The following is a 27,493-nucleotide window of genomic DNA, read 5'->3' on the forward strand; positions in this document are numbered from 1 at the left end:
GGTGCACATTTCAATAATGTGACTATAAATGCACACGAGAAAAAAGTCGTAAAATTTAAAAAAAAAAACTTGAGGGGGGAAAATAATACAATGATAAAGTCTCGTTTTGGAGAGCGAGTCGCATTTTTCAAAGGGAAGAATCAACATATATCATAATTTAGTTAAAAAAAAAAAAAAAAAGAAGAAGAAGAAGAAGAAAAAAAATACAACATGTTGACAGTCATAAATAAATTGAAAGCAAACGACTTTCCCAAAGGTTATAAAAATAAGTCTTAAAATATAAACATGATTTCGCCAAGGCGCGCCAAAATTACGTCACCTCTGCGTCATTGGCGTGCGGCGGTAAACCAAGAGCGAAGGGCACTTTTCTCCATGTAAAGTGAGCAGCGGAAGCGTTGTTCTAACTTCTATTTATGCCGTATTTCTGGTGTCAAATTATGAATAGTAGGCGACTCTAACATTCGCTACGCTAGCTAGCGTCGTCTCTTGTCAGCTAGGGTCTTGTCGAAGAAGAAGGTGGCGGAGAAATCTATTGGGGAAAAAATTGCCAATCGACCTTCTTCCTGTAAAGTATGTCACGCCGTAAGTATAGTAGTGTCTGCATTTTATTGGCTCTAACACCTTGACGTAGTGTAAAAAAATGTTACATGTCTTGATTATAGGATTAATGACGCTGAAGAATAATACCCACTATCTTAAAAAATGATTAAATGGGCATTTGTGCTTGACAGCTACGCATGTGGTGCATTTGTGAGCAGCCAGGATGGCATCGGAGTCTGCTGCTCCTGCTGTCTCAACACCTCCAACCATCGGCAGCACTCCAACCAAAAGGGACCACTACTGGCTTCGCTCCTTTATAGCTGGAGGTAAGACCTAACACATTCTTATTTTTGAGCCTTGTGAAGACATCATGAGGAAAAAGTGCTTTCTGCAGATTAGTCAATCAATCGCGGCAGCCATAAAGTTGAAGTCTTCTGCTATTGCCATCACGGAAATTATAAATTGTTCTTTATGTCAGAAATATTATTAGTATACAAGAACTTGGCTCATTGGCTTCCATTGACCCCGCTAGATGTCTAATCCATTTGAAGTGGGAGGGCTTAACATTCGTTCATTCGCTGCCATCCTCCCACTTCAAATGGATTGGACGACTACTAGTGGTAAACCCATTTAAAGTTTTAATTTCATCTTTAAAAGCTGTCTATCATTGTCAATGGCACTGAAAGAGCGTTTTTCACGAAAAACTTCACCTTATGTATTTTTCTGCCGTAGGTGTGGCAGGATGCTGTGCCAAGACGACTATCGCTCCTCTGGACAGAGTCAAGATTCTGCTTCAAGCACAGAATCCTCACTACAAACACTTAGGTAAAATGTCTGTAAATAAGAACAAAATTCAATTTCTAATCATTACTTATTTGTGCGCAGGCGTGTTTTCCACTCTCAAAGCCGTGCCCAAAAAAGAAGGGTTCCGTGGTTTGTATAAGGGTAACGGGGCGATGATGGTGAGGATATTTCCTTACGGTGCGATCCAGTTCATGGCTTTTGACAATTACAAAAAGGTAGAGTGCTTCTGTTATTATGGAACTGTACAGGGCCGGCCCTGGGTGACTAGGTTCCCTGGGCGAAAGTGACCCCCCCCCCCCCCCCAACATCCCCACCAAAATGACTACATATTTTTAAACTATTGTCTGTTTTTTAGATATTGTATTTTTAAGAAAAGGAAGCCCCATGAAGCTTTGACTCATTGGGATGCAAAGCTTCATTGCTTCAAGAAGCTTCATTTGGCCATCACTGCTCAATGTAAACTTTTACTTCCCTTGGGAGGGACAGGCAACCTCTGCTGCCACCTGCTGTCAACAGTGTTGTCGCACAACATGTTGCGTGCCTCCCAGCATGCAATAAACTGCTGTAAATAATGTTCAAAGTTCATGTTTTGTGCTTTTTCTTCAGTTACTGTTCCAATTGTTTCGTTCATTACCAGTAATGCTATTTACATACCTGTCAACCCAAGGCCATTGGCAATCTAACAAATAGTGACCTATGCCCTAACAAATTGGTGACCAATCTTACAACGTTATATATTGTGTGCAATATGAAACAAAAATAAAACTCAATTTTTAAAATAATATGAATTTATCGGTAATATTGTAACATATAACCTGGTGCAATCAAAGAACAATATCTCCAGCTACATCATGATTACTAAAATTTAACAGTGACTTTTGTTATAATTGTATGTAGCACTTTTGGCAATTTCTATCATGTCTTGATGGCTGCACTTCAGCCCGCAATACAGTTTGACTTGAAGGTAGTTCGTTAGTGTGTCCAATTATAGATGAAAAAGGTCAGTTGATAAAATTAACTTACCGATGCAATATTTTAAGTCAGAGAATATTTCTTTTACTAATTCTGAGAAATAATCAGCAATAGTTGCAGGCAAATTGTGTTCGGCAACAAATTGGCAGAATAAAATCTCCGCTTTCGTCACTTTTCATTCTGCAGACTGCATCTTTATGACCAGTGTTGCTAATCTTACTTTTAAAAATAATTAATTACAGTTACAAATTACTTCTCCCAAAAAGTAATTGAGTTAGTAACTCAGTTACCTGAATGTAAGAGGAATTAGTTACTTGGCAAAGTAACTGGTTTTACCTTTAATGTTTTTCTTTTTTTTTTTTTCTTTCTTTCTTTTTTTTTTTTTTTAAATAAGACAGTAACCTTTGCTATGTTTGGAAGTCATTTAATTTTGTGAATCAACCGTTAAAGTTGCCCCATTTTTGCATTAGTTCCCTTCTGTCTGCGTTCGACATGTGAAAGATTTAAAACTGTTCCATCATTTAAAGATAGATTCAAGTCAAGATTTTGCCGATTTAGGAGTATTTTAGATAAAAAGTTACTTAGGTACGCTAGGGAGGTTCACTACAACAGAGCCTTTCTGAGAAGTCTACAGTTTAAAATGGCGGTTGTTTACTAACGCCGAGTCTGTCATTTCACATCTAGTTCTATATGCATATATCTAGTGTAGCATCAAGTGGAGCCACCTAGCCTAGCATCGCGTTTGCAACAGCGTCACAACACTCTTCCCTCCTTTCTCCGTGTCTCTGACTTTTCTCGCGTCATTCAACCAACGTAGTGACGCACATTGTCTCGTTGCCGAAACGGTGACAAAATCCGAACGGAGAAAAAAAAAAGGAATGCTCGAAAAATGTACAGATTTTGAACGTACGGCGTACACATTTAAAAATCAGTGCTCACTTGTACAAATTATGCCAAAACCGTACAACTTGACAGGTATGTATTTAGTTTGATGTTATGTGATTATTTTAGTTTCGTTTTGAAACTGAGACCGTGACTTTTGATTTAATGCCCTGCCATTATTTGTCATTGTTCGTAGAAGATGAAAGAAGAAGGAAGAAGAAGATGGAAGTTTGTTATTCTGTGTACAACCAGAGTTAACCGTTTACTGTTCCTCCCCGCCTCATGAGTGCCACAAAATAGCAGGTTAATAGGTTAATGGTGGTAAAGTTACTGGATCAATGAATTGATTCGTAGCTGTAAACACGGGCAGTCGACGACCCACTCCGATTCAAATGAATTTATCTTTACACCTCCAATATTTTTTATTTGTAGCATGTTGTAATGTACCTGATATGTTAGAAAAAGTTCGGGAGGTGTATCATCACGAGTAACCCCAAGTATCGTTTTCCCCCAAAGCAATTTGGCGCCCCTTCCACTAGGTGATGCCCTAAACGACCGCCTAGCTCGCCTCTGCTCAGGGCCGGCCCTTGTAGAACAAATCCTTCAAATTTGTCACTAAATGCTGTCTTTATCTTTGAAATTTCCTCCTCAGTTGCTTAGTAAGCAACTTGGGATCTCCGGACATATTCACCGCCTTATGGCCGGATCCATGGCAGGTATGACGGCGGTGATATGTACATATCCATTGGACGTGGTTCGAGCCAGACTGGCTTTTCAGGTGACCGGGGAGCATCGCTACACCGGAATTGGCAACGCTTTTCAGACGATTTATTTGCAGGTGCGCTAGCTCATGCTGGGGTTGGTTGGAAAGAGTTTTTCACATTTTTTGCATGTTATGGCACAGGAAGGTGGATTCTTTGGCTTCTACCGGGGGCTTACACCGACCCTTATTGGAATGGCTCCTTATGCAGGTAAAATTGGTTATATACTTTATGATATCTTTAGAAATTTTAGGACTTTTTCCAAAAGTTTTTAAAACATTTTTTTCAATCATTTAACCCTTTTTGGAGCAATACTTTGGCAATTAAAAAAACTCAATCCAACCACATAAAGACTGTTATTTTTAAATAATAAGTCCCAAAATTGGAGGTCTCAATAATAGTTGATATTTTCGTTTCACATTTTTTTTCGCAGGTTTTTCCTTCTTCACCTTCGGCACTCTGAAAAGTCTCGGCTTAAAACACTTCCCCGAAAGACTGGGCCGACCGTCCTCGGACAACCCCGAGGTCCTGGTTCTCAAGACCAAAGTCAACCTTTTGTGCGGCGGCGTTGCCGGCGCCATAGCTCAAACAATATCGTAAGCACAGGATACTCCTCCCACCTTGGATTGCACACTCTGAGCTAAATGTATTTTTGTTTGTTTGTTCTACCAGCTATCCTTTAGACGTAGCTCGGCGAAGGATGCAGCTAGGATCTGTACTTCCTGACTCGCACAAGTGTGTGTAAGTACTATCTTTGCATCAAAAGCATTTTTTGGCTCCTGGTATCGATTCTCATCACAGTTCAAATAACAAAAAAATAATAACACTTGTCATATGTATGGATGCAGTACGGCTAATTTAGCTAATACTCTATGTACGTAGCGCTTCGTCACCTCAGACTTTAAAGCTCGTAATATTCTCGGAATATTAAGATTAGTGCTGTCAAATTTATCGTGCTATGGGGCGGTAATTAATTTTTTAAATTAATCACGTTAAAATGTTTGACGCATTTAACACATGCACCGAATGACCCACTCATGTATTGCCTCAAACAGATTACAGTGACGCCGTTTTTGCACATTTAGAGCTAAAAGGCGGTGATATGTGAGTGGACACAGGCGTTCATTGGACCGTTCCTTTTATTGCCATAGACTTTGGCAACTCTTTCACAACAAACATAACTATTGTGGCGAGCGACTTGGGGAAGAATGACAGGAGATGATCTTAACACGCTATATGGAACACAACGCAGAACATATTCCATTTGCAGCCACCACTGACAGTCATGGTTGCCCAACTTCCCATCATGCATTTGGCCAGAACAGTTAAGTCTCTACAGGACCATTTAGTGAAAGCGCAACAAAAATAATATTCTTATCTCTCCAAAAAAATAATGTTCACAAAAAGATAAGCACTCAATGCAAAGAGAATTGGCATTCCCAATCAAAATAGATATGCAAAATACGCATAAAACTTACTCAGACTTTGCCGTGGCTAGATCTCTAATTAATTTAAAACTCTCCATTGACACCTCGTGGTGTATTTCAATCACTACCTTACATAGTTTAAGACACTGTAGAAGAAAGGCAGGGAGTCCATGTGACGTCCCGCTCGCCGATGACAACAATGGCGAGCTATTAGTTTCTTTTGATTGAAAATTTTACAAATTTTATTAAAACGAAAACATTAAGAGGGGTTTTAATATAAAATTACTATAACTTGTACTCACATTTATCTTTTAAGAACTACAAGTCTTTCTATCCGTGGATCCCTTTAACAGAAAGAATGTTAATAATGTTAATGCCATCTTGTGGATTTATTGTTATAATAAACAAATACAGTATGTACAGTAAGTTGAATGTATATGTCCGTCTTGTGTCTTATATTTCCATTCCAACAATAATTCACAGAAAAATATGGCATATATTAGAGATGGTTTGAATTGCGATTAATTACGATTAATTAATTTTTAGCTGTGATTAACTCGATTAAAAATTTTAATCGTTTGACAGCCCCAATTAAGATTTGAATCTCGTAAGGTGACGTGAAATTACGCAACATTACAATTTTTCTCGTCATGATACATAGGCGTAGACTATGATCACATATGGCTTTTTTCCTAAAACATTACAACTCTATTATCATAATATGACGAGATGGACATCATAATATTCCAATTTTATTGTCGTAGGGCCATTTTTGTGTGTGTGTGTGGCCCTAATACTCCATGGTAAAAAAAAAGTCACTAAAAAACATGTTCTCATTTTTGAAGAGGCATTTTTTTTCCAGTGCAAGTACGACATCTTATGGTCAATATGTGAACAACCCTATAATACACTAACACTATAAACTGTAGAATTAGAGAGAAAATTCCGTTGGGTTTACAATACAATATTTTCCTCTGGAACAGCTCCCTGAGCAAAACACTGTCCTACGTCTACAAGGAGTACGGCATCAAGAACGGCTTATACCGAGGTCTCTCCCTCAACTACATCCGATGCGTGCCGTCTCAAGCCGTGGCCTTCACAACCTATGAGTTCATGAAGCAACTACTCCACCTAAACTAGAGGGAGAAGCCCACCCGATACGTCATCGGCTGGCAATGACAGCGTTAGACATCCAATCCATTTTGAATAATGAACAAATGTTTATTCGCTCCCACCAGTCAAAATCGATTGGATGTCTCGATTTCATGCAGAAGAAATTTAAACTGAATCTAAGTGTCACATTGGTTTTACTTAATCAGGTTAACCTGATGAACTTTTTTTCTTACATTTTTGTTTACACATACGGGTATTTTCACTTGATCTCAAACCGAGGAAATACGCAAATATTTTTTAAAATGAAATTGAAAAAAAACTTCAAACTTCCAGAATCAGTTCAAAAATGACTTTTTTAATTCAAGAAGTAAGAAAAAGTACAAAACCTCATCTAGTCCTACCCCAATTTATCTCATTATTGTTATTATTATTATCATATTTTTTAAATGTAATTCAGTGTTATTACATTACAATGGTGTCTTGACTTGAGTTTGTCATTAATGCATGTTAAAAGAAATCATCTGTCCACATTAATTTAAATGGAAATTATATTATACTATTATAAAAGACAACCAATAAATGGGAAAATATTGGACTTAAAAAAACAACAACACCAGTTTTATGATAATTAATGCGATATCTTGACAAATTTGTGTCGGAAATTCCATTCGATTTGACTTTGGGTCATTTTAATACGATCATTTTAATACGATATGTTTACATATAACACAATATAGAATTTTGAAAATTTTGTGGCATTTCTGACATTAGAATTTTTAACAAAGCCATGTTGATAACGCTTGGCGTTTTGTTCAATTTCCAGTTCGAAGTATCGTTATTAAAATCACCAATTTTATTTGGACAATCTAATGTTGATGTAAAGTTAGAACCTTAAAAAATGGCAATAAAATTATTAAATATAATGTAAAGAATTTGAGTTTATACTAAATGCTTTAATTAATTGTGCTTTATTTTCCCGAAGTGCACCATTTAGCCACCAGGTGATAAAATAATACTCATTGACAAAATATCCAACAAGTAGCTGATCACCAGAAAATCTGGAAAGTCAAGATACCATGGTACTGTATCCTGTGTTTCATGACTACAGTAAATACAACTGGCAGCTGGGAACAATATTAAAGTCAGCAAATGATCTGCTATATGTGAGGGGGGAAATGACATCTGTTTGTGATAAGTTTGATAAAACTGAAATCAAAGTTTGCAATATTTAGAGTTCAGCTTTCTAAATATTTGGGGTGCCAGTATCAGCATATTTGCCTTATATGCAGTCTATTTATCAATTTTCAAAAACTGACTACTTTGTGAATGCTTTCTCTTTTGCCAAAAATCAAATATTCATTTGTAATCTACAGCATTTGTGATTTTTCATGCTGATGTCCATATTTGGATCTAAGATGAATGTAGATCCAACAATTGCACTTTAACTGTTTACTATTTATTTGAGCTCCATGCTGGCACTGGATGGCAGTGTTGCTTGCAGTTGGTTTACAGTTTTGGATGAACAAATTTATTAATATCTAACATGTCAGATTTTTTTTTAACTCATTCAGTGCTATTGACAGCAATAGATGATCAATGGCTCGCCTAATTAGTTCATTTAATCCAAGTTAATTGGGCCTCACACTTTTTTTTTTAAAAAAAGCTAAATTATGAAAATAATCATCAAATGTGGCAATTTATTTTTTCACAAATTATATCAAAAATGTTGAGCTGTAATGTTTTGTTTTTCATAAATTAAAAACTTGCCGTTTCATTGATTTGTTTTTTTTCTTACCCCAAAAAGTCTTTCCGATTAAGAAACAATGAGCTTACATAAGTCTTCACAAAGCATGTTTCTTTTTCTCCAGTATCAACAACAGGAAATCATGAAATCATCAAATATATTTAATACTGTATATGATATACTTGTAACAATTTTTTTTTTTTTTTTTTTAAAGTACAATGTGCCGCGCTACTTGATCAATTTGTTTTCAGAAATGACTGAAAGATGCCTTTGGATGTAAATACTGCATTATTTTGTGTCTGTTTGGCTACTTTGTATTTTTTAAACAGGGGCTGACATTAAATGATGTCCTGTTCAGTCCATTCAAAACTGTTGTCTTGATTGATTTATGTCTCTGATCTATTGCTGTTAACCCATTATAGGGCCATAGGTGGAGTTTGACTTTTGTGGCAGGGGGAGGGAAAACATGTTGATGCACCAAAAACACAGCGTCAGCAATAAAATGAAATTCCCAGATATACGCTCGTTTAGTAGCTTAGCCCACGCTCGTAAATACAGGTATCCCATTTATGTGTGTGTGGTTGTGCGTGCGTGTGTGAGCGCAGGACTTTTTCTATAGAGAAGTAGACGCAGATTTTTGCGGAATCCTCAACCGTGGTGAGTTTGAAAATGGCGGCAGCAAAACAGGAGACGGCATCTTTTTTTACTAAATATTCCAGCCTGGAATATTTATAATCATACATTGAAAATAAGCATTTTTTTGTTTCCCATCCTTTTTTAGGGGAATTCTAAATCAGGCTCCTTAGGACAGCTGTGCTTTTGGCCAAGGACGTCCATTGAATATGGTACGCCCAGTTGTGGCTCAGTATTGGAAAGTCAATTACAGTATATGCAATGATATTTTGTATAGGGCACTCATTCGTTCATTCGCCCCTCCGAGTCACAATGGATGGGATGTCTACCAGCATCACTGGCATTAAAAGATGAGCATTCACAACTACAACCCCTAGCAAAAAGTATGGAATTGCCAGTCTCGGACGAGCACTCACACATTTTATAATGTAGAACAAACTCGGATAAAAAGCTTGAAAAAATAATGAATTACCGGTAGTTCAAAAGTGCAACTCTTTAGCATTCAGAAACACTAAAAGAAATGAATGAAAACATTGTGGTGGTCAGTAAATGTTACTTTTATAGAGCAAGTACAGGGAAATATATATGGCATCACTCCATTCTGAGGAAAAAAATATGGACTCATGAGAAACAAAGAAATAACAATAAAAACACATCTCTAGTATTTTATAGAACCACCTCTGGCTTTTATGACAGCTTGCAGTCTCTGAGGCATGGACTTGATGAGTATTCTTCATCAATTTGGTACCAACTCTGATTGCAGTTGCCAGATTATCCTTGCAGGTCGGAGCCTTGCTGTGGACCTTTTTTTTTTTTTCTTCAATTTCCATCACAGGTTTTCAATAGCGTTGCAAGAGAGTCCAATGCAGATTCTTGACTCTCAACACCTTGTCCAATGCAGATTCTTGACTCTTGACAAGGTGATGATGCTGGAACTTTGGTTTGGTGCCTTTCCAGTGAGATTTACAAAGATGACTGCCTGAAGAAAACATCAAAATTCCCTCAGTCCTTGATGATATGGGGCTGCATTTCAGGCAAAGGCACTGGGCAGATGGCTGTGGTTAAATCTTCAATAAATGCACATGTTTACATTGAAATTTTAGACAGATTTCGTATCCCTTCTATTCAAAATACGTCATTTTCCAAGATGACAATGCATCATGGCTCAGCTAAAACTGTTAAAGCATTCCTGGGAGAAAGACTCATCCAGTCAATGCCATGGCCTGCAAGTAGCCCAGATCTCAACACTATTGAAAACCTGCGGTAGAAATTGGGGGGGGAGGCCACAGCAAGGCTCTGACCTGCAAGGATGATCTGGCAACTGCAATCAGAGAGAGTCTGCACCAAATTGATGAAGAATACTCAAGTCCATTCCTCAGAGCCAGAGGTGGTGCTACTAAATACTAGAGATGTGTTTTGATTATTTGTTTCTCACGATTCCATCTATTTTTCCTCAGAATGAAGTGATTCCATATATATTTCCCTGCACTTGCTCTATAAGAGTAACATTTACTGACCACCACAATGTTTTTTATTCATTTCTTTTAGTGTTTCTGAATGCTAAAGAGTTGAACTTTTGAACTAATTCATTATTTTTTCAAGCTCTATATTTTAGTTTGTTCTACATGATAAAATGTCTGAGTGAGTGCTCATCCGAGACTGGTGATTCCATACTTTTTGCTAGGGGTTGTAGTCCTCCGGGTTCAAATGTTATATACGTATATGTATATATTACTGGATTTTGTCGGCTAGTCTGGTCTGAAGCACAACATTTACCCTCACAGTCCAAAATGGGGACCGCTGTACTCTGATATTTGCATATCCCGTATACTACTAGGCATTGTTTAGTATCGCAGAAAGATTTGACTTGTAAATTTGACCTCTCGTATAAGGCTTCAATTATTCACTTATTTGTAAAGTCTGCAAGTGAACGAGGGAAGGAGTGTCAGTGCTGTTCCCGTAGCACACCGCCTACATCTGCTTTTAAGAGTTACGCATTTTTGTGGCATTTGTGAAAGAGAAGTGAGGACATCTGCAAATTTGAGAAGTGCACTTGCGGCATTCAAGTCGACGGGCGACTGAATTGATTGTTCTTATCTGTAAAAGCATATTTTGGAGCGTTTCCATCAATGCCGTCGTACACGGTGACCGTCGCTACGGGGAGCCAGTGGTTTGCGGGGACGGATGATTACATCTACATCACATTGGTGGGCGCGCATTCATGCAGCGAGAGGACTCTGCTGGACAAGCCGCTTTACAATGACTTTGAGAGGGGTGCGGTAAGTGAGTCTAGATGAAGATCAGCCAGAAAGGTGCATGTAAGGTGATGTATGATGCTGAAAAGAGGAAGATCAAATAAAAGGTGCAGGGTTGACATTTCAACCAATCTATTGCACACCAATAAATGAGGTATTTGCAGAGCCTTAACCTTTTATATGAAAGTCATTGAACTCACTGGCTACCATTGACGGCACTACACGTCCAAAACGTTTTGACTGGGAGGGGGCCCACCAGCTAATTCTTCCAGTTTAAATGAATTGGACATCTGTTGCCAACAATGGCAGGCAAAAAAATATATATATATTGTGGGCCAGAACAAGTTTTTTTTTTTTTAATTAATATTTTACTAACATGCATTTTATTTTAGAATAGATTTGTCTTGGAAGTCATTTATTATAAATAGATCTAATGTAAAATGATTTTTTTATTTTTTTTTTTTAAATATACAGAATTCATTAAGAACTGGTGTCTGCATATGTGGAGGCAACACTTGTTAAAACTGTGGCCTACTTGACCCAAAATGAGAATGACTCGTTTACTTACATGACAATAACTAGAGAATATTTACTGTACATTGCTTTTTTCCTTTAAATAAATACAAATTACAATATTGAAAGTTTTTCATTTTATATTTATTTTGAAATAGGTTTCTGCTGTATGCTTACCATGTTACGCAAAGACTATTTTGCCAACAACTGCTTCTTTGTACACTTGTTAATTGTCCAGTGGCCCCACCTTTCTGTGTTTAAACTGAAAGAAGCTTCCGATTTGCCAAAGTGTTGGCAGCTGCCGGAATGCGCGCACGCCTTAAAAAATTGCTTCAAAGGCTTTGTCTCTTCTAGGGATGCAGGAACATCCATTCCATTAAGTTGATGAGTCATAAACAATTCCTGTCCCCTTCCTTATCCAAGTGCCAAAATTGGATGAATAGTCAAAAAGTAATCTTTAGTTAAACCTAACATCACGACCTCTATTGTCCATCCATCAATCCATTCATCCATCATCGCTTAGTCCGGGGTTGGGTCGCGGAGGCAGCAGCCTCAGCAGTGAAGCCCAGACTTCCCTCTCTCCAGCATGTCCTGGGTGTCTGCCTCCCTCCGGTGGGACATTCCCAGAACCCCTCTCCAGGAAGGCGTCCAGGAGGCATCTGAACAAGATGCCCGAGCCACCTAAACTGACTCCTCTCAACGTTGAGGAGTAGCGGCTCGACACTGAGTCCCTCACGGATGACCAAGCTTCTCACCCTCTATCGTCATGAAGAGCAATTATAAGACTAGAAGATGCTTTGCTCTTCCATGGGTCACTTCCTTTTCATTTGGGGACTTTTCAGGACACTTCCTTGTTAACTCATGGACTTTCATTGATGTTGTTAGACGTCCAATCCCATTCGCCCCTCCCAATTCCAGCACTGAAAGATAAGCGTTCACAGCCATTCCTCCCAGTTTAAATGCATTAGATGTCTATTGTAGTCAATGGGTTCATTTCGGTTTCCTTTTGATTTTTGGGGCATTCCGAGCTCACTCCCTGTTGATATTTGTTTTCCAATGGAAATTAATAGAGCAGTGGGTCTTAACCTTGCTAAAGGTACCGGACCCCACGAGTTTCACATTTCTATTCACTGAACACTTTGGGATGCTTCTTTTTTTTTTCAAATTCAAAACCAATATCTCTATGCTAGCAGGCTAGATTGGAGTACAGGTAGGTGGAACCTGCTGAACATCACTGCTTGTCGCACCTCCTACGGTGCCGGTGGGCCCGCTGCAGGGTCGTCAGCCAGGACCCACCCCTTATCAATGTTCGCCCCTTTCATCCAGGAACATCTCTCGGTGGTGAGGCAGTGACAGGGACGTCTCCCTGCCACTCCCTGCAGCTGGCTTATGGGCTGAGCCTCAAGGGACCATGCATTGCAGGGCAGTCCCAGTCCCTGAGTCAAGTGCAAGCCTGACCGCATATCAAGCGAACACGCAGGTCCTAAGCTCCTTGTTTCCCCCATGCTCAAGCTTTCCTCCAGAGCCAGAAGCTACCTTGCTCTGCCTCCTCTGCAAGGTCCTTCAAGGCTTTCCTCAGTATCATTCCCGTGACTCCGAGTGACACCATGAGCCGCTGGGTCGAGGTTCCTGTCAAGCCTCTGTAGCCGACCTCTGCTTGTAAAACTGTTGCCTTCCAGCCTGCTTGGGGACATGCAGCAGCCATGTGGGCTTATTTCTCCGTCTTTCTCTCGAAGGCGGTGTCTATCCAAAATAGAGTTGCCGGTCCAAGTCGACTCTCATGTTCCACTCGCCTCCAGGGGAAAGGATGGGACCACTGTTTAGTACTTCTGCTGTGCCTCTTGCCTCCTTGCTGGATGAACTGGATACCCTGGTGTGATGTTAGCGGGCTGGAGTTGTTAGCTTCAAGCCTATGGGCCTCAAGGATTTCGGCCAGCTTGAACAGGACTTTATCATGGCGCCACCTGAACCGGCCCTGTGTCAGTGCAGCCTTGCAGTCTGAGAGGATGTGTTGCACACTAATATCTAAACAAATTCCTGTTCAAATTGTCAAGCTCAAATACAAATCCTTGAAAGGATCTTTATAAACATTACAGAAAATAAGGAGAGAAGGCACTTGATTTAAGTGAACAGCTTGCAAGGAGCGAAGGGAAGCTATACAATGCATTATTAAGATGACACAATACAGATTCCACAATCGTTCTAACTGAAACCCTCCGTTCCTTTTCTTTTTATTTCGGATGGCCCTATCAACAAAGGGCTATTTTACTTCAAAAGGGATTGGGGTTAAAAGCAAGAGCGACACCGAGTGAATTTGTTTCGCTTTGTGTGTGCGTGTAGGTGGAATTAATACATGTGTGTCAAAATATTCCAACATAGCAATGCTGTCCTTGCCCCGCTGTCTAGAGCAGCTGGTTGGCACCGTTCGTATCATCCTACCAGTTTGTTCAAGACAAAAACATTTAATTGCAAGCAATAGTAAGCAAAGCATGTCTTCATTGCGACCAGCGAATGATTAAAGTAAATATATAATAATCTTCGCATTTTGAAATCAGGTTTTTAAACAGGTCAAAAGTCAACATTGGCTGTAGATCTGTTGTATTTCCTCATAACAGAACACCGGCACGAGCCGACCTTACACTGAGCAAACCACTTTCTTCTCCTGTCAGATAGAGGACTAGCAGTTGAAAGAAATGGAATAAATTGGGGGCAACCCAGTCCAAAACCTGGTCTAAAATACTACTTTGCCTAGATTTAGTCAGAATACGAAAATTGGGCTCTTCGTGTCTTAACATTTGCCGATCCCCTTAAAGTGACTCACCAAACTCGGGTTAAGAACCACTGGAATAGCGCCATTGGAAATAAATAGCGGCGTTTTGATATCAAATTTTGGTGAGACTAAGAGATTCCAATCTTTAGCCTGTTGTTTTGCAGTTCCTAATTTGCATGTTTGGGCGTGTTGCAGGTGGATTCCTACCTGGTGAGGGTGGATGAGAACCTGGGTGAGCTTTTGTTGTTGAAGCTGGAGAAGAGGAAGTACTGGGTGCAAGACGACTGGTACTGCAGCTACATCTCGGTAAAGACTCCAGACGGAGACAACGTGGTGTTCCCGTGCTACCGCTGGCTGGTGGACGATAAGGAAGTCGTGCTGCGGGATGGGAGAGGTACAGTCACAAACAGTGGCCAGGTTAGGTGACCATAATTTCATTTCATTCTCTAATTATGCCTTTGGCTCGGTAGCTCACTTGTCTCAGGATGATAAGTTGAGTCTGGTTAAACAGCACAGACAGAACGAGCTGGAAATGAGACGCAAATCCTACAGGTACGCGCAATCTGATCTGACCGTACCGTCTGTTAGCAAACGCCTTAAGCTTTTTCCCCTGTTTAGATGGACGGAGTGGAAGCCGGGTTTTCCCATGAGCATCGACGCAAAAAGACATCGGGATTTGCCTCGGGACATTCAGTTTGACAGTGAGAAAGGAGTGGATTTTGTACTAAACTACAGTAAAGCGTACGTATGTCCTCAAATTACACGACACTTGGAAATTAAGCAGATGATTAAAAGTACATTTCCAGAATTGAGAACCTGTTCGTCAACCACTTCATGCACATGTTCCAGTCGTCCTGGAGCGACTTTGCTGATTTTGAGAGGATCTTTTTGAGAATCAAAAACACCATCTCAGGTCGGCCTTCAATTTGTCTTTGAAACCGTATACCTCGTGTGATGTTATTTGAACACTTGTGCTTCAGAATACGTGATGAAACATTGGAAAGAGGACTTCATGTTCGGCTACCAGTTCCTGAACGGCTGCAATCCCGTCGTCATCCAAAAGATCGGCAAAATTCCCGACAAATTTCCCGTCACCGATGAGATGGTCGCTCTCAGTCTGGAGAGGGAGCTGAGTCTAGAAGATGAAGTTAAGGTGATGCATCTGAGGACCACATAAAAAAGATGGATTTAATGATGGTAGAATATTCATTGTCAGGCATTGTCTGTCATGTCATGTAATGCAGGCGGGTAACATATACATGGCAGACTATGAAGTGTTAGATGGCATCAAACCCAACTGTACAGATCCGTGCACCTTGCAGTACCTGGCAGCTCCCATCTGTCTTCTGTACAAGAACACACAGAACAAGACTGTGCCAATAGCTATACAGGTACGGTGGTACGTATTAACTCATTAGCGGCCATTATAGACGTCCAATCTTTGTGAACTGGGAGGGCCCGGTGGTCCCGTTTTTTTTCTTATTTGTGTTAGTCATTTATAAAAATGTAAAGAATAAAAAAAAATTAAAAATAAATTGGAACAAAAAAGGTCAATGCTGTGTCGTGTTTTCTTATTTCATTTTCTAAATCAAATAGTTGCCAATCATCACTTCTGGTTCTTTCCCAGTTGGGTCAGACTCCGGGCGAGAACAACCCCATCTTCCTACCCACAGACGATCATTACGACTGGCTTTTGGCTAAAATTTGGGTGCGCTCGGCTGACTTTCAGCACCACCAGAATATCACACACTTGCTAAGGACACACCTGATCTCTGAGATGTTTGCTATCGCCATGTTCAGGCAGCTCCCTGCTGTACACCCTGTCTTTAAGGTAAGCTGGCTAAACTAAGTAGCTAATTGAGCTAAGCGAAAGATGTATTTCTTCGCAGCTACTCATACCACATGTCCGCTTCACCATTGCCATTAACACCAAAGCCAGAGAAGAGCTCATCTGTGAGTGTGGGATCTTTGACAAGGTGAGAATATTTTTTTTTCCTACTGATCAGCTTCCATTGATGCATTTTGACTTGGGGGGAGGGGGTCGGTCATTCGTCCCCTCCTAGACAAAATGGATTGGACGTCTAGTGCCATCAATGGCGCATTAAATTTCAACCATCCTAGTGTACATTAAATACAATGAAATTTAAAACAACTACAATAACAACTCAATAGTGTTGTAACTTGTATTAATTTGTCATTGTATTTATTAATTTAAAATATTTGAAGATTATTCATAAAGACATTTATAATTATAATTTAAAAAAAAAAACTAACTAAAAATAGTCACTTACTCTATAAAGGTTTGTTTTAATTTTAAAAGGAATACTGTTTTCAACAACAAAAACAATATTTTCTCGTTAAAAAGCTGTAAGAAGGAAAATGCAAAATAACTACCGTATTTTTCGGACTAGAAGTCGGACCTGAGTATAATTCGCACTAGCCATATGTGCCCAACGAAGAAGAAAAAACATATATAAGTCGCACCAGAGTATAAGTCGCATTTTTGGGGGAAATTTACTTAATAAAATCCAACACATAGAACAGATATGTCATCTTGAAAGGCAATTTAAAATAAAAATACAATAGAGAACAACATGCTAAATAAGTGTAAAGTATAATAATGTTACATGATGCATGAACAACGAAATGCGAATGTACTGTCCTCACCAGGACGCTACGGCTCAGTCCTGGCTATACAGCGAGCTAAACTCCCAAATAACGATGATGGACGTCCGTATAATTTGCTGACTTTATTTTGGCCGTCGTTATGACACCATCATTTGAAGAGTGAAACTAAAATAGAAATAATACAAATCTATTTCATCCTCGACACCAAACAGGTTTGCATCAACGTAAATAAATGATAATTAGCTGCTATTACAGCAATGACACAAACGGTTAGCATGCGTTCGCTCACATTAGCACAACGTTCAAACAACCACATAACTGGCTTTTAGTGTCCGATCGCGGGTGGAAAACACACAACATCAACAACAGAAAAGATGATACACACAGGCGCTGTCTCTGTAGAGATATTTTACTAGCATAAACAATGAACGTAGGTTCGCAGCCGTGTTTCTCTCTCTCTCTCTCTCTCTCTCTCTCTCTCTCTCTCTCTCTCGCCCACTCGCTCAGACGCTACGTAGCTGTCCGCCTTCTTCTAACGTGTGAGCGCTCTTCTTCGCGTAAACAAGTGCGAGTGCGCCCCCACTTGGGCGTGAAAGCGCCACAAACTAAAAGCATGTATTTCAGAAGAAAGTCAATAATACAATTGAACACACATTGCCAAAGGCAGAACGCGAACATGACCATAGGTATTAAGAGTTATTCAGATAACTATAGCATAAAGAACATGCTAACAAGTTTACCAAACCATCCGTGTCACTCCAAAACACCAAAATAACATGTGAAATGATATAAAATTGTGTTGATAATTTCACACATAAGTCGCTCCTGAGTATAAGTAGCACCCCCAGCCAAACTATGAAAAAAACTGCAACTTATAGTACGAAAAATATGGTAATTCATATTTAATATTTAATTAAAATAGATAAAAACAAAATATTCACTGTCCCCCTAATTTTCCCCCAAAGTAAACTGAAATATTTATATTTGCTATTAAGGGCCTCAAAAAAGGATTTGTTTGATCTTTCAAATTTTTTTCTTATTGAAAAAATGTAAATAATTGAAAAAAAAGGAAAATGATATTAAAAGAATACATAAAAAAATAATATTAACCTTTTTTTTTAACCTTTAGTTTTTTGTGGGGGGGGAAAAGAGAATATTTGGTCTTAAGGGCCTCTCAAAAAATCTGGAAAATTTCGAGGTCAACATTGCCTCCAACAATGAATGAACTAAAAAACAGTTGTTAATCCATTTGTTGTGGATTAATTGTTGCGGCCTTAAATCCAAGTACAAAGTGGCTCTTGATACCACATTAGAGACTGTGGAAGGAAACTGTGAAGCGTCTTGTGTATAAACGTGATATGAAGGATTATTTGCTTGAAAAAAGGAACAGAACCAGATGTTCCACAAGAAAGCTAAACCGACGCCCACTGCCTGCTGCTGCTGCTCTATAGCTCGTCTACTAAAGTTGACATGTTTGCAAATAATGATTGTTAACACTTAGTCGCTCCTGATCCCAAAAAAAGTTTCCTGTGTCCTAAACGGCCGTCAAGGCAAACGCCACAGGTGGAGGCGGTCACATGCAGCTGGTCGCAAAGGCCACCAAAACCCTGACCTTCAGATCTCTCTGCTTTCCCGACATGATCAAAGCTCGCGGAGTGGACAGCGAGCAGGAACTGCCCACCTACTTCTACAGAGACGATGGCTACAAAGTGTGGGAGGCCACCAAGAGGTCAGGACCATCAATACAAAATGACTCAGTGTTTCGGTTTCTTCACTCGACTTGGGAGGTCCCATCACGTATTTTTGCATGCGAGTCACCTGATTTTGAAGATTTGCCGATAAAGAGTCCCGATCGGATACCTCGGAAATGTATTGGAGGTGTAGGGCACATCTAAATGTTTTTTTTTCCCCACCAGTTTGAACAAAGCTATCCCACCATTACAGCCATATGAAAGGGTTATTAGTAAAGCAGTAGTTTCAACGAAGCAAAGAAAAAAAAAAAAATCACATCCTTTGTTTTTTTTTTCAGCAAGTCAGTTGTGCAGCACAAAATAAGGTTGCCTAACCCTAACTCTAAGGCAGGTCACACTATGTGAAGTTTGTAGGGTTTTTGGACATTTTTTTTTTTTTACTCTGTATCGGCAGATTTTCAAAATCAGGTGACTCTGAAAATATGCAATTGGGAAATCCCTAAAAATATATACATATATTTGCCATTAAATCATTGATTGCAATGAACAGTTGTAGACATATTTCAACTAGGAACGCTGGCATAGTGTGATCATGCTTCACCGCCATTGACGGGAATAAATGTCCAATCCAATCATATTGATTGATTGTCGACGGTTTAATGCGTCAAATTGGATTGGACGTCTATCATCGTCAGTTGCAGCCAGTGAGTTCACACTTAAAAAGAAATAAGTTTTTAAAAAAAACATCTTTTTTCCCCGTTTTCTCGATCGGGTTGGGGACATCCTTATACTTGACCCGTCTTCTTTCTGCAGCTTTGTATCCGACGTGGTCACTATTTACTACAGTAGCAACGAGAAGGTGCAGCGAGACGAAGAAATCCAGGCTTTCGTTAAAGACGTGCGTACGTTCGGTATGCAGAACTCAGATTCCTGCGGTAGGTACAACTCATGAGGTCGGATGTTAGGAAAAAGGCCTTTCTGCATTTGTTCAATGCGTCTTTCACAAGATGGCATCTTTGTCAATTGGCTGCAGGGTTCCCCACTGAGCTGAAATCTTGTGAAGAACTGATAGAATATTTGACCGTCATCGTGTTCACGGCATCCGCGCAACATGCCGCCGTCAACTTCGGACAAGTACGTAAAACCCGATGCAGAACATTTCTGCCAATCGGAAACATTGTTTTTCTGAATGTCATGCATGTACTAGTATAATTAGCACGTTGTGCAGTCAAATTGCCATCATTTTTGGACTATAAGTTGCACCTGACTAATCGTATTTTACGAGAAAATTTGTATTTTTTTTCATTTGTAAGATGCAATGGACTATAAACTACAGGTGTATAGATAGTATACCTACGGTCAAAAGGTTTTTAGACACCTGCTTCATCATTCTGTTGGATGAGAAAATTTTCCAAAACGTTTAATTACGGGTGTATTACGGTCAGAGGTGGGCAGAGTAGCCAAAAATTTTACTCAAGTAACGGAAGCGATACTTCAAAATATTACTCAAGTAAACGTATCATCCAAAAAATGTACTCAAGTACAAGTAAAAAATAGATTTGGTGAAAATACTCGTAAAGTAATGGGTAACATTGGGATTAACTGCTTCCGATGTTGGATTTTTTTTCTCAACACATTATCTATATCAGGGGTTGCCACCCTTTTTTTGTACCACGGACCGGTGTGATTTGGGTTGTTTTTTCATGGACTGGTGTTGAAATTTTGCACCCTTATAAAACTTTGCTCCCAAAGCTTTTGTGACGTTGAAAAAGCCCTCTTTTATTTTCAGTTGGACTCTCAATGTTATCCAACAGTGCTAAAAAACGATTTACATCATAACCATAGATGTGCAACACGAAAATGGCGTAAATTAATGCTTAACAACACAGTGAAGTCGTTAAGTGATTGATGTGATTATTATTATTATCACTGCGTGCAGTTGTTGTGTGCAGCTAACATGGCAAACCATCAAAAGAAAGTTTGTAGTGTGTACTTTGGAATTGCTGCATTCGCGGCCATTTTTAACGTTACGCGCATGGAAAATTTGTCAGAACAGTGGCAACGTGCGGCAAAAAAATACAGCAAATATAAAATAACATTTGTTTTTAGACCCGTTGTGTTAAGTACAAATAACTCACCTGCTGAATCAGTGGGAGGCCTGAGCTTGTTTCGTTGAGACGAGATGGTCCAATCAAAGTCTGATGGGAGAGTGAGCGAAGCCCGCTTCACAAAGATACAATGTTGGAAATTGTAGCACGGTTTTCAATGCTCTCCTAGCGAAGTCAGGATATTCTGGAATGACTTTAATCCAGAACCTCGGGAGAGTTGTTGTCTCAAGTGTACGTTTAAGGTCGCCGTCATTTGTGATCTCTACAAATTGATCCTCCTGTTGCACAGACATGCTCGAATCACTCGGTTTATTCACAAACGGGTCACGAATCCACTCCTTTGCAGTTTGTGGGTGATTGGGAAATTGCGTAGATTTTGTTTTCTTCTGGCTCGTCATGTGCCCTTTTCCCCGTAAAAAATCTGTCCAAAGACGTCTGTTTTTCAGTCATTCTAGTGTGGGGGCTAATTACCGTATTGGCCCGAATATAAGACGGCCTTGATTATAAGACAACCCCCTGTTTTTCAAGACTCAAGTTTGAAAAAAGACTTTTTGAACACCAAATTAATTTTTATACAGAAAATAATTACAGTACATCCGAAACAAATGATTATAACAATATGAGAGAAAAAGCATGTTATTTTGCCTCATTCAAATCTTAATATCTGAAGATTTAAATATGTTAACTAAAGTGCAATCACATTCGTAAATGAATGGCTTCTGGTTTTTGAAATGTAAATAAACCAATCTATTGTGATAAAACAACAAAATTGCAATAACTGCATTAACCATCAAAGTAAAGTCTAACTGTAACTGTAGTCTTGAAACAAATCTGAATAAGTAAAAACATTGCAATAAAGTAATGCAAACTGGTTAAACGAGAGTAGCTGAGATCTGTCATGACAGAACATCGCTTCAATGATATCTGGCACCATCTAGCGTCGAGAATGGGGAGAGTAGCTGAGATCAGTCATGACAGAACATTGCTTCAATGATATCTGGCGCCATCTAGCGTCGTGAATGGGTATTATGTCAAGACCGCGAATATAAGACGACCCCCTCTTTTTCGATCTTATTTCAATGCAAAAGCACCGGGAACAAATGTGATGCACCCACCCTACGCCAGACATTATTATCGAGGACAAGCGCACATAGATATACAGAACAAGATGTACTGCTAGCAGTCCAATCAAGGGATTTCTATGACGACATTCCATCCTGTAGTATTATATCTAGAGTAGACCGGGATACTGGTGTGTTAAGGGGAACAGGCCAAAGTTAATTTGGCCAATATGCAGTCGTTAATAAATGATTATTTCTTATGCGGCCCGGTACCAAATGCGCCACGGACCGGGACCGGTCCGCAGCCCGGCAGTTGGGGACCCCTGATCTATATGAACTCTTAGTATTATACTGTACTATACCCTATTACATAACTGCATCAAGCAAAAAAAAAAAAAAAAAGTCAGAAAAAAAAAAAATCCCTGAATTCCGGCGAGAAAAAAAAAATCTGCATAACTGAAGTATCATTCATCCAAAGAGCATGGGTACCCTCTAGTGGAAAAAATAGTTCCTAGTTTGAATAGTTGAATAGTTGCAATTATGAAATTAAAAGGATCTTATCTCTGGTATTCCGTGTCAATCGATGCCAAATCAAATCTGGGAGAGAAATTAAAATTCACACTTTCGAGTCATGTTGAGGGCAGCGCTCTTTGTCAAATGCTTAATTTTTTTACCGAGCTTTAAAAACACCACGTGATTGAACAGGCCAGCTTGATCATAGAACGGCAAGCTTGAGTCTGATTGGTATAATGGAGTCATGTGATTATTGTTGCGATGTCTTATTGGTGAAACAGGTAGAGCTACTGTTAGTATCGCTGAAAAAAAAAGTAAAATCTAATATATAGAATAAAGAGGAAAAATGTAACGACTAGTGTGACCCAAAGTAGCGGAGTAAGAGTAATGTTTCATATTCAGAAATCTACTCAAGTAAAAAATATGGCTTTGAATATGGTATATATACACTAAAAGACATGCAGCAAATTAGCTTGCAAAAATTCTTATTCGTAAAAGGCCCACTGAACTGTAAGGCGCATGGTTCAAAGCGGGAGAGAAAAAAGTAGTGGCTTTTGATTTTTGCCCATTTTCTTTTACCGTGAAATCAAAATACTGTAGTAAATCATTTCCTAATAGTGTTGCACCGATGCCATTTTTTTGGTTTCCAATAGCAATTCCAACACCCGACTTTGTAGCACCAACTACGGGGCCGTTTACATGGTGACTCTCCGAGAATACAAAAAATTTCAAATTTGCATTTATATGGGCCCGTCTCCATTCGAACAATGTCGCAATTCCGCATGAAAACGATGTAGTACTCATGCCAGGCCCTAGGGGGCAGTGCAGATTTACAAGGCGACAGTGAATGATGCACTTTGACCCCACCAAAGTTCCTCAGCGTGGAAAAAAAATATAACTGCCCACTCGAAGCAATGGCATTTTTCTCTTGTTCAGAAAGGCACAAAAACGGAAACATTCAACATATTTAATTTGAAAATATTATTAAAACAAGAAATTAAAGCCGACACTCCGCCATATTTGCTGTTTTAATTAAAGATGTCCCAATCGATCGGGATCTGGTCCGATCACGTCATTTTCAAAGTATCGTAATCGGCAAAAAAATATCGGACATGCCTTTTTTTAATATATATATTTTTATTAATTAAATCGTTTTCTAATTGTATTTAACGTTACAGACAAAATGTCTTACACTCATCCAGAGTCTTTAGTTTTGGCTTAAAGTAGGGCTATCAAATTTATCGCGTTAACGGCGGTAATTAATTTTTTAAAATTAATCACGTTAAAATATTTAATGCAATTAACGCATGCGCTGCACGAGCCACTCACGTATTGTCGCATTCAATTTATAATGGCGCCATTTCACCTATATATAGAGCTAATAGACAGCGTAAGATGAGTAGAGTGAGTTTTGGCAGTCTTTAGAACCTTTTTTTAATTGGCTAAAGCCTTACAATCCCCCTTTCAATAATTAGGACTATCGTGGGAAGCAATGTGGGGAAGAAAGATAGTAGTTGATCTTTTTCTTAACACCATGTATTATTTGCCAACGCAGAGAAGATATATCAATTGGTGCCACTACTGGACTGTCTCAGAAAATTAGAATACACAATATTCTAATTGTTTGAGACAGTCCTGTGTATATATACAGGACTGTCTCAGGAAATTAGAATACACAATATTCTAATTTCCTGAGACAGTCAGGAATACCTCCCATCATGCATTTGGGCAGAACCGTTAAATGGCTACAGTATCATTTACTGAAAGCTAAACAAAAACACTAGATGGCAATATTTAGTCACAATATACAAAGTCACATTTATCCTTTGAGAATTACAAGTCTTTCTATCAGTGGATCCCTCTCACAGAAAGAATGTTAATAATGTAAATGCCATCTTGAGGATTTATTGTCATTATAAACAAATACAGTACTTATATACTGTATGTTGAATGTATATATTCGTCCGAGTTTTATTCATTTTCTTCTTAATGCATTGCCAAAATGTATATGATCGGGAAAAAATATCAGGAATGATTGGAATTGAATCGGGAGCAAAAAAAGCAATCGGATCGGGAAATATCGGGATCGGCAGATACTCAAACTAAAACGATCGGGATCGGATCGGGAGCAAAAAAACATGATCGGCGCAACCCCAGTTTTAATGTTTAGTAGCACCGCTGTGCACGCCCAATTTGATGTGTACGAGTGCTGATGTTATCGGGAGCCTTTGATATGCATGCGGAGGAAGCCCCCCTCTATCCCCCGCAATCAAATTCTTCCACTTTGGAGGCAGGATTCAGAATTTTTCGTGTTCGCCTTCCGTCTTCGCCGACACCATATGCACGCGAGGCCACTCCATAACACAGTCATTTCGCAGATTCGCCATGTAAACTGCCCCTAATACCGGACCCACATTTAAAAAAAAAAAATTATAACATTTTTTTCTTTTAATTTTTCAATTAATGCATATTCTCTTTACTGCAGGGTTGATTTTGGGAGCTCTTTTTATTTGCGTCTTTGTCTTTTGGACAAAATGCTTAATAGTTTTAGTCATTTCAAAATTTGTTGGTATTCGTCTAGTTTTCGTTGACGAATACTCAAACAGTATTTATCTAGTCTTAGTTGACAAATACTCAAAATATTTTCATCTGCAAAAAATTCAACAGGTTTATTCGGAGGTAGTTAGGTGGAGAATGTGGGTATTGATCCCAAGACCTCTCGCATTCTAAGTGAGCGCTCTACCATTTGAAGAACCCATTTTATTTCATAACGCATTGGCTGCCATTGAGGACGTCCAATCCATTTGAAGTGGGAGAGTTGTTCATCTGCGCTTTGCTAGTCAAAATGAACTGGACGTCCAGTGCTGTCAATAGCAGCCAATCAGATAACACAAAAAAAAAAAAAAAAAAAAAAGGAAACATCTAATAACATCAAGTGTCACATGTGGTTCCGAGCAAGTACGACTGGTGTTCTTGGATTCCCAACGCCCCCTCCACCATGCGTAGACCTCCCCCAACGCAGAAGGGTTTCACCGACGTGGACCTGATCATCAACAGCCTCCCGGACCGAGGGCGCTCCAGCTGGCACCTGGGGGCCGTCTGGGCCCTCAGTCAGTACCAGGAGAACGAGGTGGCTCTATAAATCCCTTTCATCATAGCTAGGTTAGGAGACTTGCCTAAGCTTTCCTAAACGTCTCACACCCTCTAGCTCTACTTGGGAACGTACCCGGATGAGCACTTCATCGAGAAGCCGGTGAAAGCAGCCATGGAGAAATTCCGGAAGAGCTTGGCCGACATCAGCAGTGCCATCAAAACAAGGAACCAGAGGAAGAAACTGCCCTACTACAACATGTCCCCCGATAAGATACCCAACAGCGTCGCCGTGTGAGGATGTTCTCGTTTAAATATTGCCCAATTTTCACAATAAAAAGACAGTTTTACCTTTAAATGACATCACCAAAATGATGGAAATTTTTGTCTCACAACACAAATTGAGAAAAATGGTCTACAGTGATCCCTCGTTACTTCGCACTTGAAAATTAGCGCCCTCAGTCCATCGCGGATGTTTTTTTTCGATGAAAAAAATCAATAAATACAGATAAGCTGTTGCGAGCCAAGCACGTAGTCTCACTCTCCTTCCCTCTCCCTGCTGTTTGTTGGTCAGGCAGTGCACTGGAGTTGCTTATTAAAATTAACGATGATTAACAGATGTTTGGGTTTGATCTTGCCAGAGACGCGAACTTCAAAGCGCCGTACGCATCAATCATTATTTCACTTTTAAACAGTTGCTGTGGCAACTCATAGTATGTAAGTGAGCAGCTTGAGCAGATTTGAGTGGACTCACTCAATGAAGCATTAAATATAGCCAAACATTTTTCTACTTTATTCGTGTATAAAAATAATTCGGTGGGACAGAAACATGTTTAAAACTTATCATAATTATTACATTTGTAGTGCTTAAAAACCATTTATTAATATGTATATATATAAGTTTTATTTTTGTTTTTTTTATACTTTGGGGGGAAAAAAGTGAAGAAGAAAAAAATGTCTTATACGTATCTCTTTACAATGCTAAATCTAAATAAATACACTGAGCACACACACAAAAATGTTTTTTTGCCACTTCGCGGTTTTTCACCTATCGCGGCAGGTTCTGGTCCCCATTAACCGCGAAGAACTAGGGATCACTGTACATCAAAATGTCACGAGGGAAACTGAAAATATCATTAGCAAATGTTTTTGAAAGCCCTATAGACAAGTTTCCTGAGCAAAATATGGGCGACGCAATCTTGGACAATGTCTGCCTCGAACTTTTGGTTCAGGAAAAAAACAAGATGAATTACGGTTGTAATATGTAAGTAAGTAGTGTTTTTACAAAGTTAAAACTGCAAAATTAAAGCAGAGGAACTCACGGAATCTCCATAAATGGATTCAGCACGACGTCGATTAGATGGTATGATTGTTCTTATCACTTCGTTGATCATTTGTGGACAAAATTATAACAACCTGTAAGCCTTTGTTGATGTGAGGTATAGATTGATACGCTGGCCACTTGAGTGACCAAAATGCGATGAAATTACACATTATATCACATTTGCCGAATGCAGAAGGGCTGACATGGATTTTGTTGTTACAAGGAAATACTATAAAAGGTATGTACGTATAAACAAAAATCATATGTCATTCTTTTTTATTGCAGATAATGATCGCAATAAAAACATTTGGACAACATGATCCCATTGTTTTATTTAAAACGATTGGTGCATGTGCAAAACAGGTCAATAAATCACAATTTATAAAATGATTAGAAAAATATTAACGAAGGTTGAGGATACGAGGAATGTGTTATCAGACAGCAGAGCTTAAGGAAGCCAAACTTTCACCTGACATTAAAAGACCCTCGGTGGCATTCAGACGGGCCTTCTCCCGCTGTCCTCGGTAATTCCAGCTCCAATAGCGTATCTATGGAAGCCTATTCCCGCCACTAAAAAAAGTTGCTGCAGATAAAAAGTTTGTAGTTGGATCTCGGGATCGAGCTGACGGTCCGCCGTCTGTCCCAGCCCTTGCCTCTCGGTCGC

At 39.3% G+C, this 27,493-nt stretch overlaps 2 protein-coding genes across 3 annotated transcripts; both read left to right on the forward strand.

Moving 5' to 3' along the window:
• The first annotated feature begins 219 nt into the window (after nucleotides 1-219).
• On the forward strand, nucleotides 220-8,612 carry slc25a16 (solute carrier family 25 member 16). 2 transcript variants are annotated; one of them, XM_057848010.1, is made up of 9 exons: nucleotides 220-570; nucleotides 732-866; nucleotides 1,273-1,365; nucleotides 1,426-1,559; nucleotides 3,851-4,036; nucleotides 4,103-4,169; nucleotides 4,393-4,555; nucleotides 4,632-4,700; nucleotides 6,370-8,612. In XM_057848010.1, exons 2-9 carry the CDS (start codon nucleotides 764-766, stop codon nucleotides 6,524-6,526), a joined length of 972 nt encoding a protein of 323 aa, XP_057703993.1. In that variant the 5' UTR covers nucleotides 220-570; nucleotides 732-763; the 3' UTR covers nucleotides 6,527-8,612. The 2 variants fall into 2 exon arrangements, with proteins under 2 accessions (XP_057703993.1, XP_057703992.1); XM_057848009.1 differs by having other exon boundaries at nucleotides 223-582.
• A 2,331-nt stretch (nucleotides 8,613-10,943) lies between these two features.
• Nucleotides 10,944-27,090, forward strand: LOC130923019 (polyunsaturated fatty acid 5-lipoxygenase-like). The gene is made up of 14 exons (XM_057848389.1): nucleotides 10,944-11,155; nucleotides 14,610-14,808; nucleotides 14,885-14,966; nucleotides 15,033-15,155; nucleotides 15,221-15,327; nucleotides 15,395-15,567; nucleotides 15,659-15,805; nucleotides 16,042-16,245; nucleotides 16,304-16,390; nucleotides 18,593-18,771; nucleotides 19,547-19,668; nucleotides 19,767-19,867; nucleotides 25,375-25,545; nucleotides 25,624-27,090. The coding sequence occupies exons 1-14, from the start codon at nucleotides 11,006-11,008 to the stop codon at nucleotides 25,801-25,803; spliced, it is 2,025 nt and encodes a 674-aa protein (XP_057704372.1). The 5' UTR covers nucleotides 10,944-11,005; the 3' UTR covers nucleotides 25,804-27,090.
• Nucleotides 27,091-27,493: the final 403 nt, after the last annotated feature.

The sequence above is a fragment of the Corythoichthys intestinalis genome, chromosome 10 (assembly GCF_030265065.1).
Source record: "Corythoichthys intestinalis isolate RoL2023-P3 chromosome 10, ASM3026506v1, whole genome shotgun sequence".
Classification (NCBI taxonomy): domain Eukaryota; kingdom Metazoa; phylum Chordata; class Actinopteri; order Syngnathiformes; family Syngnathidae; genus Corythoichthys; species Corythoichthys intestinalis.

Coding starts and splice junctions, on each gene's coding strand:
- slc25a16 (XM_057848010.1), top strand. CDS start 764: ATGGCATCGGAGTCTGCTGCTCCTGCTGTCTCAACACCTCCAACCATC. Junction 4,170..4,392: donor TGGAATGGCTCCTTATGCAG/GTAAAATTGGTT, acceptor TTTTTTTCGCAG/GTTTTTCCTTCTTCACCTTC. Junction 4,701..6,369: donor CCTGACTCGCACAAGTGTGT/GTAAGTACTATC, acceptor CCTCTGGAACAG/CTCCCTGAGCAAAACACTGT.
- LOC130923019 (XM_057848389.1), top strand. CDS start 11,006: ATGCCGTCGTACACGGTGACCGTCGCTACGGGGAGCCAGTGGTTTGCG. Junction 15,568..15,658: donor GTCTAGAAGATGAAGTTAAG/GTGATGCATCTG, acceptor CATGTAATGCAG/GCGGGTAACATATACATGGC. Junction 15,806..16,041: donor CTGTGCCAATAGCTATACAG/GTACGGTGGTAC, acceptor GTTCTTTCCCAG/TTGGGTCAGACTCCGGGCGA.